Source organism: Coffea arabica, chromosome 7c (assembly GCF_036785885.1).
Source record: "Coffea arabica cultivar ET-39 chromosome 7c, Coffea Arabica ET-39 HiFi, whole genome shotgun sequence".
Taxonomy (NCBI): domain Eukaryota; kingdom Viridiplantae; phylum Streptophyta; class Magnoliopsida; order Gentianales; family Rubiaceae; genus Coffea; species Coffea arabica.
The window spans coordinates 15,485,979-15,496,997 of NC_092322.1; the positions used below are offsets into that span (position 1 = coordinate 15,485,979).

Here is an 11,019-nt window from a genome sequence, read left to right on the forward strand (position 1 = left end):
GTTATTGCAAAAGTAATATGCATGATGGTTGTTGTTGTAGCTATATTTCATTCCATTATTCTTACGATCCCTACTCCTTTTTTTTTCCTTCGTTTGCTAACCTTACTTGTTTTTCTTCGTTTGCTAACCTTTTATTATCCCTAATGTAAAATTCTGGCTATAAACTAACAAGGGGGACAACTAAAGGGAATGTAGAATGAAAATAATTTTCTCTTTGCTTACCTTTTTTTAAATAGGGGTGAAATATGTTAAACAAACTCTGAATTAGGGAGGTTAGTTATGCTTTAATATGTCGGTACTTTAAATGATATATTAATCAGCATTGCTGTGCTAAGCGAAATATCAACACCATGTTCCGAAACGAATTGTATGATCCCTAATGGATTCTAAGATTAACTTTATGTACGGAAGAAAGGAAAAATAGGAGATGGTTATAAAATAAAGCATCTTTCTCCTGTGGTAATCGTATTTTGTATCTTTTTCTATGTCAATTGGTGAGAGGTGAGCTCAAAAAGGGACTTAAGTCCCTCTTTGAATTGTAGATCGAGAGTTCGAATCCTATCTGTAGCGAAAAAAAAAATTTAAAGAAAGTGTCGGAACACTCCTTTGGTTTAATCAAATCTGTATATCTGTTAATTTCTTATACAATCTCTTTAACCTCCCCTCCCTTTCTATAAATTAGAATAGATTATATTATAAAATATTATCGTTGCCGGGAAAAAAAAATTGATAAGAGGCGAGCAACTTGTGCCCCGTGCCTTACTTCTTTCATTCATTGTTGCCTTAGAGTGCCAATATGTGGTCAGAATTGTAAATTGGGTTTTTTTTTTTTTGGCAAACGAGCTTTTGAATAAGCACGAGGCTAGCCCATTCTAATTTGATATGTTTGGTCTAAATTTGGGATACCGAAGCTCACATAAAAGGACCATTCTTGGTTCACATAATATAAATCAGGCTTTGGACCTAGTTGGAGCCACTCAAGCTCAATATGCTGTGTAAGCCTTCTCACTTAATTTCCTATTGGTACAAAAGAGCCTAGAAATTTTTTAAAGCAATGAAATATACCATTTCATCCTAAAGACAAAATACACGTAATTCGACTTGATATATAGAAAAAGAGCTATCATAATTGACGAAAATTGAAGTACTTTTACAGCAGGAGCATTGTATGTGAAAGTATCATATGACAGAGCTAAAGTTGCAGAGCAAGTTGTAAGCACATACCAATTGCAATATAATGAACAAAGACATAATGAAGTAGTTGGAGCCAACCTAAAACCAATTGACATTCTTAATTTCAGTTAATGTATTGAACATGAACAAGCAGATTGTATTTCAAATTCAAAGACGTGCCTTTGAATAATGGCTCTCTAACTCTATCACTTGAAAAAAAATGTGCAAGAGATCCAACTAATTTTGTACCTTCTAAGAGTAATAAGGTAAAAGCAAAACCAAAAAAAAAAAAAGGTGAAAGTAAACAAGGCAAAACTTCACAAAATTTTATTAACTCATGATTTTGCTATTTCAAGTTTGTCCAGTAGCTTGTTTAAAACAAAATTTTCGAGTAGGTGCCCTAAGCAGTACCAAAATATTGCACTATATAAATCATTGGTTGTTTTGAACCCTCCCTCCGTACAATGTTCCTAGTTTGTTTGCCTTTCTCTACAACAGTTGCATAGAAACTTGCCATGTCGAAATCAGAGAAAAGAAAAGAAAGTTGTTCTTTCCACCTTGCTGAAAAATTTACCAACCATGAATGAACAAATCCGGCGAGCCACCTACATTCGATCACAGGCGACCTAATAACAAAAATCGCCAGAAGCAGCCTGGTGAATTCCAACAAAATATCAGGCATCATTTTGCTAGCCTGCTTGGGATATCAATCAACCAAGACCAAGTTATTAGGCCAACCGTTGTTCGTGCTTGCTTTTGCCATGCCAAATATAATCATCAATTGTGAATTACCCTTGTTCTTGCATCCTAAAGATACTTTGCAATCCAGTGCCAATAAGAGCAAGTGTAATCTTTTATACACTGACAACGTATAATCTCTGTTACACCAACCCGTATAGGTTTGTGCCAGCCATGTGTACAAATGGCATCCAAGCCTGAGACACCGATCGTGATGTAAATATTGCACTATCAGTGTAGGACAGAGTCCAAATATTGTAACGCCCACAAAAACTCAAGTGCATGAACACCAAGGTATAGAGTCATTCTTTTGCAACTGTTGACATGGCTTTGGCCAAACATCACAACTATAACCTGAAACAAATTCACAGCTCCATGCCATTGATGGAGCTAAGCCAACTATACTTATATTTTTCATGCAAATGCCCTCAACAGGAGAACCCTCAATGCCCTCTAATAAAGGAGCCTTTTTAGTATCCAAACTTACCACATTACTCACAACAATGCCTTTAACCTGTGGAAGAGCTTTAGGATCCCATCCTTCATCAGGATGGTCATTGGCACCTCTACTAAATCTCAAGGGTATTTTCACTCTTTCCATTTTAATGTTATTTATGGTAATATTTTCGATATATCCACCTCTTCCCTTATCAGTCTTAATCCGAATACCAGCTGCAGAATCTCGGACATGCAAATCGTCCACAATAACATTTGAAATTCCACCAGACATCTCACTTCCAATTCCAACCCCAGAACATGTTGGAGTTGTACCTGAAACTCTTCTAATGATGATGTTCGAGCTTGGACGAGCCATGGTGATGCCATATTGGTCCCAACCGCTCTTGACTGCAACAAGGTCATCTCCACTCTCAATGTAACAATCCTCAATGCACACATTCATGCTTGAATCTGCATTAGATAATGCAAAGGCAAGTCTCTTTAGAGTTCTACATTAAAATAGATAATCCATTAATATCTAGAAGCTTCAACTTATAAAGCCATAGCTTTAAGTGCTTAAACCAAATGCATCAAAATTTTACATTCTCTAGATAGGTAAGTGCAATCGAATAGACTGACTTTGCCTAAGAAGTGATTAGAATGATTAAGCTGTTCAAGAACCCTCATAGACTGCATGGCCAGGTAAACTAAATGTCTTGGCTTTTTGTTCATGCCTTTATGAGTCATTACTCTAAAATGTGCTTATAATTATGAGGGTTTAGTAACTCTACACAGTTGAGAAAGTTGGTCTTGTTTGGTTTTTTCTTTTTTGTGGTTGCTTTTGGTAGGTGTTTTCGGAAAACTTATGTGCCATACTACTATGTAGTGTTTGACAATGTTTTCAGAAAATATATGTGCGATACTATATGTAGTGTTTGACCAAAAAAAAATTACTCTAGCATCTTTATAGTTAAAAAGATGGTTAAAAAATGTGTTTTTAAGTTTTCCAAATACATGTTCTTGGAAACAGGTTCAAACAAACAGATCCAATATCTGGAAATTAAACACACTTTATCAAAACAGGTATAAGCCCATGGGAGGGGAACAAAATTGGGATGTCAACTGAATAAGGAAATAAAATTTGTACCTGGGTCTATTCCGTCTGTGTTTGGAGCTTTAAGTGGAGCTAATATCGTCATGTTTTTTATTAATACATTACTGCAAGAAATACAAAACAGCAACTGAAAGTGTGAGGATTTGATTTTTGTGCTACATAAGATGATGACAGACAAGAAAGTTGGTTTTTTAGGTATGTGGACCAAATTGAAGCTACTGATTTGATCAATTGTATATGATGACAGAAGCATGAATTTGTCATTCAATAATCAAGACAACAAGATTTGTACTATTCTGGCTATAGGTTATTATCTTAAAGATCTGCATATTTTTCTTGACAAATAGTTTATGCTCTTTCTTTTTTTACAAAGTTACAAAGAAAAAAAAAAGTTAAGGTCTGAAATATAACAACAAACTGCACCTGCAATAAACTGGATGGATGGTCCAAAATGGAGAATTTCGAAAAGTGAGGTTGGAAATTAGAATGTTGTGAGAGTCGATGAGCTCAACAAGGTGGCCCCTGGTATGTTCCAAAGTCCTATTCCACCAAAGATCCCACCACATCTTCCCTTGCCCATCGATTGTGCCATTCTGACCTACAAGGGGGTGGACATGATTGGAAAGAGCAAAAGATTTCATCAGTTGTGACAAAAGAAAGGTGGAAAAAAGGGTAATCAGTTAAAGTACTAGCAAAGAAAACAATTTGATCAGTTGTCAGATGTCACCATCAGATCAGGAATGCTTAAACAGGATAGTCACTAAATCTGGAAAGTCTACACCTAAATGAAAATCACCGGCCCTTTGGTTGGTGGCCACTGGCCACCATCAATGCATTAAGACTTGATGGGTGGGTGACAAGGATTCAAACCTTAACTTCTATCAATTTGTCACAATTAAATGTGGCTTTGCTTAAAAATTCAGATAGATGCGTAATGCATTCATCTGATCTGGTGGTTGTTCAGTCCCCTCATGGATTATCCTAGGACCTCTTCAGATCCTCCTCTTCCCATAGTGTAGGAAGCTATTATATCGAAAAAAAAAAAAAAACTACACCTAAATGAAGCTAAAATGACAGAAATTCATGAGCACAGTCTTCAAAAATTGTACCGATTTTCCTTGGATTTCATAGGAATTCGGCTTACACAGTGTAAGTTTACCGGAGGGATAGTTTGGAAACCTCTCTTGAGTTTTTTTTTGCTAATATCACTTATCACCTCTAAAGTTGTAGGAGTATCGCTTTCTTTCCCTGTCACTAAGATGGGACTACTAATTACTGTCACGGTTTATGAGTTGACAAAAATATCCTCACTGCCTTATTAATTTTTTGGCAAAAAATATGGAAGAGAAAATCTAAAATTGTGAAAGTAAAATGGCTATTTCAACAAATCTTTTGGCACTTAAACCATCCACTTATTGAGCCCTCCTACGCCAATCATATATTAAAGTATCCTTGCTATTCTAATAACTATTTAAGCAAAAAAAAAATTCAAAATCAATCAAACAATTTCTATTCTAAAAAATGGCTGTTCTAGAAAAACATCTCTCCTCCACTTTTTTAATTATGCCAACCTTACACTAATTTCTCTCATTATTCTAACAATTATCTAGGCAAAAAATTGAGAAAAAAAGGGACAAAAAATTCACTATTCTAATTATTTGAAACGAAATTGCCAGAAATATTTGGATGGTAGTGTAATTAGATTACATGTTGTAGAATATAATAATGAGTCATTATAATTGTAGAAAAAATTTGAAAGAAGTTGAGAGGGGCCATCATGACCCCAATTTTCATGGTACTAAGAAGTTGCCCTTATAAAAAGCCTAGAATTTCCATAAATAATATCTTATAAAGGAATCAAGAACTGCACATCTTCTCTCTAGAAGGTTGGCAATATATAAAAGACGCCCTTGATTTCTGAGCACTAATCAATATTCTCTATGGTGCTTGCTATGGACCACAAGCAAATATTACCACCTCCAAAACCATTTGGCTTTTTCTTCTAAAATGTACAACAAAATTAGACTCAAATCAAGCTTATCATATTGGAGGAAAAAGATTCTCTTAATCAGTAGCCAAACAGCCAAAGAAACCCAAAAAAAAAAAAGAAAATAATAAATAATCCCATCAATTAAAATTAAAAAAAAAGAAAAGAAAAAAAGAAACAGAACCAGCCTAGACAAGTCTTTGCCCGTGAAAGATGGAAGTTGAGGATGCTAAAATTGTCAGTTCACATGCAGAAGCAGCAGAATGCTTCAGTCACATGAAGCAGTTTCTTGAATGTACATATGATCAGCAGTAAATTGTGGTACAGATTGGAAACATCTTCTTCCATCTCAAATTCAAAACCCTGTTTTTCTTTCTTCTGATCCCACATAAAATTGAAATTGACATTTCTAGTATTTCTTCCGTTCAAATATTGTCCTCGATCATCAAAACATTTTAAGGTTTCACATGCTCCCTTCTTAAACTTCAATTAGTTGGTATGATTAGGCCTCTTTAGTCAACACTACTCTTTCTTTACCTGCTCCTTACTATCAACATCTACATTGCGTGTCCCTCACATTTTTAGACACAATTCAGAAAGTAAATGATTTCTTTTGCTGTCGACACTGGCATTAACGAGTAACGCCTCAATTTTTTGTGATGTGATGAACGTGAATATTAGCGTTTACGAGGCACGCAAGATAATATTTACAAATTTCCTTTCTCAAATTATACTATCCAAACGGATCCCATATCATTACAAAACTCAATAATCAAATGGTAGTGAAAGAAGGGCCTAATAAAAAAAAATATTAGTGTTGAACAAGATTCTTTGTTTTAATTATTTCGAAACCAGTTGTCCACAGCGGATCAAGCTGGTTGAAGGGCACATAAAACAAGTATTGACTATTCCAATTTAATAAAGCAATTAAAAAAAAGATTTTGATTTTGTCCCTTGATTAAAATAAGCAGTGGCATCTTGATTAGAGTGATCATTACCTGTAATGACAACATTTGTTAGGTTGTTGCCATGGATGAGGCTTATGTGCCTTCCTCCAAGCCTTTCTCTTCCTCTTCCATAAGAAGGCAGTGGCTCAATAATAGGCCAGTCCTCTGGATCCTATTGTAAAAAAGAAGAGAAATTACATAATTAGTTGATAAATTAATCTCTTACATAAGCCCCAGTTTGCTAATTAACAGATGTCATTCTTCCAAAACCCAAAAAAAAAAAAAAAAAAGAAGTTATTGTCCAAAGAATAGGAAAAATATTAGTAACAAACTACTCAAGGAGTTGTGTGCTATCTATTATGTCTCCAACTGGAACAAAAACAAAACCAAGATTATTTATTTGGAAAATAATAGGAAAATATTATTATTTTAAATAGATAACAAGAAAGTGTTGAATGCTATTATGTGATCTTTTCAGCATTTCTCAATCAGCAGATTAGACAAGATATCAACAATCCAACTCCAACTACAAGAAACCCCATCAAATCCCCTGCCACAAGAAATTGATTAAATAATTTTACTAATTCTACAACTTTGTCAAATTTTAGTATCCACAACCCAAAAACACTTATTTCAAATTTCTCAAAAATTAATGAACAATTAGTTTAAAAAACCTTAAACAGAGATGAAAAGCCAATAGATTAACCAAGCATTAAATTTTTACCTCTGATCCCAAAATTACTGCACCTTCTTCAAGAAATAACGTTAAATTACTGGTGAGATTAAAATTCCCAGTAAGCCACCGTCCTCTGGGGACATTCAACTGGGCCCCACCTCTGTCTGCGAAACTTTCCATATACGCCACAGCCGCCCTAAACGCCGCCGTATTTGACGTTGTTCCATCGCCAACTCCACCAAACTCCACGATGGATTTCACCACCTTTCTCGGCGGCACCTCCGCGAAGAACCCAGAACAACTCTTCGGGCCCCCAAAGCCCGAGCCCGAGCCCGAGTTTTCGATTGTCGCCGGAAATAATGGTGGGATCGGAAAAACTGATTTGCTGGTGATCTGAAGGGTGAAAAGGGTCAAAACTGCGAAGATAAGCAATAGAATTGCCCATGAAGGCCTTGTAAAACTGGCCTTTATTGTATTGAAAATTGAGTTTTGATCACCTTCTGATATCATCTCTGTTAATATCTACTTCTGGAATTTCTATACGTTGCATGAAAAATCATGCACAAACGCACGAACATGTGTGGAAAAAGGTGGGGAGATTTCTGAAAGGTGAAAATTGAAAAAATTTAATGGTTTTTTTTTTCCTGGATAGCTGTTCTTGATATAGTTGAGTGCCGATCAGAAGTTCTGCAGCAACATAGATAGCAGATATGGTGTGTGTGTGAGTGAGTGAGTGAGTGTGTGTGTGTGCGGGTTTTGTGGTGTGCCTGTGCGATTCTGTGTGTGAGTTTTCCTTCTTGCTTTCATGAACAGAGAGGAATAGATGTCATTTTTTTTAGTAGTTATGTATAGAAGTCAGAACGGTGGAAGAAAGACAGGGCAACCTAGACTTCATACTTTAGTGCAATTATTCAAATACTTGTCATAGAAATAGAGGATTACATTTCTGTGTACGTTTCTATTTGTATATATACTATCATCGATGTGAGATTATTAGTTAATTTTTTTAAAAATTTTATATTTGCATCATACATTAGTTAATTTTATGATTAGTTAATTTTTTTAAAAATTTTATATTTACATCATACATCCAATTGTGTCAATATATACAATATTAATATATATAAAATTAATTTAAAATAAATTAAAAAATTAAAATTGAGATATAGTTTCTTCCATTATGTAGCCTTTAAAAGGTGTCACTATTTCAGTGTTTTGGCAGAAGGATAAATACTTTTGGCCAAACTGTACGGATTCAGAGGTAGACGCCTAGATGTTAAATTTATAGCTCGGATGATTTTGTATTTTTTTTTTTTTAGTGTGCTTATTATGTGTTCTTAGGGTGTAGGGGAAAAAAACGTACTCTCATGCATATATTTGTTCTCTACTTTCTTTCTTTTTTTGCCAAAATTTCTGAAAGTTTAAATACGAAAAAGAAATATTAAATGGTTTCTTTCTATTAATAAAATAAGGGAGGGAGTCTTAATTGAGGTCACTTTAAGTTATTTCTAATTAAACCTTTTCAAAGTTAATTCTAAGAACCGATTGTCTTTAATCAGAATCTTTTAAAAGAACTTTTAGAACAGCATAGAATGTTTTGTAGTAATAAAGAACACATAAATACATGCGTACGGTATGTCAAAATTAAACCACCATTTCGGTTGAACACTTTGGGTGGAATTTGATTTCAAATCCTTTAACCCAAATCCCTTGAATTGGTTGCATAAAGTGATAAAAAATCAGATTTTTTAATTCATCATTTGGTAGAAGAGATTTAAAAATTTAAAATTCGGGAATTTCAAATACAATCAAAATACTACATGTCATTACATTTGGCGTATTCACATGTTGTCTTTCTCTCTAATAGGCTCGATCGTGTGTTGTGTACAGATCAATAATTTGCAAAATCAAATCGAGTTGGCTGGTTCAACTGGTTGAATTGTAAAATCCGGTATAGCACCTTTCTAGCTCTATATTAAACTCGGAAAACTGCATCAATCAAACCCAATCAAATTTTGGTTAACCGGAAAAAACCAATAAAAATCAAATGATTGAACCGATTGCCGCTAATTTTTTTCTTTTTTTTTTTGTTCAATATTATCCTAGTTATATAACTAGAAGCTAATCTGATTCATCAACCAGTTTGAGTTTTAAAACATTAGTATAAAATAAAATGATTTGATGTCTAAAGCGGCTGCAATTTGACCGGAACGGTTTAACCGTAGATTAGAAGCTCATCTGGTTCATCAACTTGTCCGTGTTCAAAACAATATTGTATTGTAATAGAGAGGGATTTGACCTGTCCGAAGAACAAATTACAAAAAGAAAAAGAGAGGGCATACCTTTGAATTTGATAGCCCATTTGTATTATGCTCATTTGATTTGAAAGCCACGGAATTGCGTGAAGAATGTGTGCATGACAGAAATCAATAACATTGGTTGGAATTGGATCCTCCACCGAAAAGAGAACACATATGTCGCGCGGCGCGGTTGACATATGATGCTTCTAATGTTTGAAAAGGAAAGTAATATGAAATCTCCACATCTAACCTTTTAACTTTCGAGTTTTTGAGTTCCTTTCCCATTCTTTTTGGTTATTTATAAATTTTCTTTATCCTAATCATGATAGTTAGCCAAATAATCTACATCAAATTGGATATACGCATTTTATGTCTTATTTTCACTCGTGTAGATTCAAAATTCTTTCTTGAATCCAAATTTACTAGGTCATGTTTTCTATGCTATGCCCTTGGATAAGTTATAAAATATAAAAGGTGCATGTATAGAAAAAGATATTAGTCATTAGATGATTTTATGAGTTTAAATTATTAAATTATGTAATAAGAATTTATTGGATTTCAATTATGGGTATGATACCCCAAAGAAATGGTAGAATTTTTCTATGTTTTAAACATTATCATCTATCTCTGAATTGAGTAAACTTTAGGGAAAAATGTAAATATTTCACTTAGAATTAAACGTGGGAACACATTTTATCCTGTGCCATAGAGCAGCATAACAACTCACAACTCATCTACTAAGCGACATAAATAAATTAAAAGATGGCACGTCGCTTTAATTTTAGATCTCTCCATATTTATGTCTATTATTAAAAAGTATCTTCTTTTTTTTTTTGTAATACGTTGACAGTGTATACATTATTACTGTTAGATTCACAATATATATATATATATATATATATATATAAGTTAGATTTTATATAATTATTAGTCATTTAAAACTGATAGTGTACACACTATCGGTATAAGAAAAATTAATTTTTTTTTTTAGGTGGACTCATTTACTAATTCCGACCTAATAGGTGTCTTTATATGTGTTGTGTGGTTCTGGACTTTGTTGGTGAAAAGGGGAGTTCAAAGGTTAGCGGATGCCCCGTTTAGCTTAGTGCGCCCATGGGTTTACTAGGGTTGGTGTGATAAGATAATCTCCGAAAGTACGTGATAAGCGTGATCCTGTTTGTTTGGTGTCGGAGCCTACTCGGAGGAGGGATCTAGTATTTTACGAAGTATGATGTTTGGAACAAATTAACGAAAAGCATAAAGCGATTGGAGAGCCCAGATTTTTTTGGTTGACGTGGAGCAATTCTACTTGATAATTGTAAGGATTCAATGTGGTGGAGGCTACACGGGAACCGAAATGATGAAGGGAGCAATGTGTGACCGAAATAATAATGGGGACAAAACGGTGCTTTTGCGGTAAAGGTCAAATGAGGGAGCCGCTCTTCACGGGGGGAAGTCTCGTGTTATTACTAGCCTTTTTCGTGGACTTACTTGATTGTAAATTTGTAATGAATTGCGTCAGTGTTTCGAAAATCGAATCGAACGGACACTAAGACCGGTCGAATCGTAAATTGGCTGTAATATTAATCCGATTCATTAATAAATTTGAAAAATCAATTGAATCGATCAAAAAAATTATAGTTCAA

The 11,019-nt window shown here is 34.3% G+C and overlaps 1 protein-coding gene across 1 annotated transcript; it reads right to left on the minus strand.

The window, feature by feature from the left end:
- Positions 1 to 1,474: 1,474 nt before the first annotated feature.
- Positions 1,475 to 7,988, minus strand: LOC113698505 (probable polygalacturonase). The gene is made up of 5 exons (XM_027218349.2): positions 7,122 to 7,988; positions 6,449 to 6,569; positions 3,887 to 4,061; positions 3,497 to 3,567; positions 1,475 to 2,820 (listed from the first exon to the last, which is right to left on the minus strand). Exons 1-5 carry the CDS (start codon positions 7,581 to 7,583, stop codon positions 2,186 to 2,188), a joined length of 1,464 nt encoding a protein of 487 aa, XP_027074150.1. The 5' UTR covers positions 7,584 to 7,988; the 3' UTR covers positions 1,475 to 2,185.
- Positions 7,989 to 11,019: the final 3,031 nt, after the last annotated feature.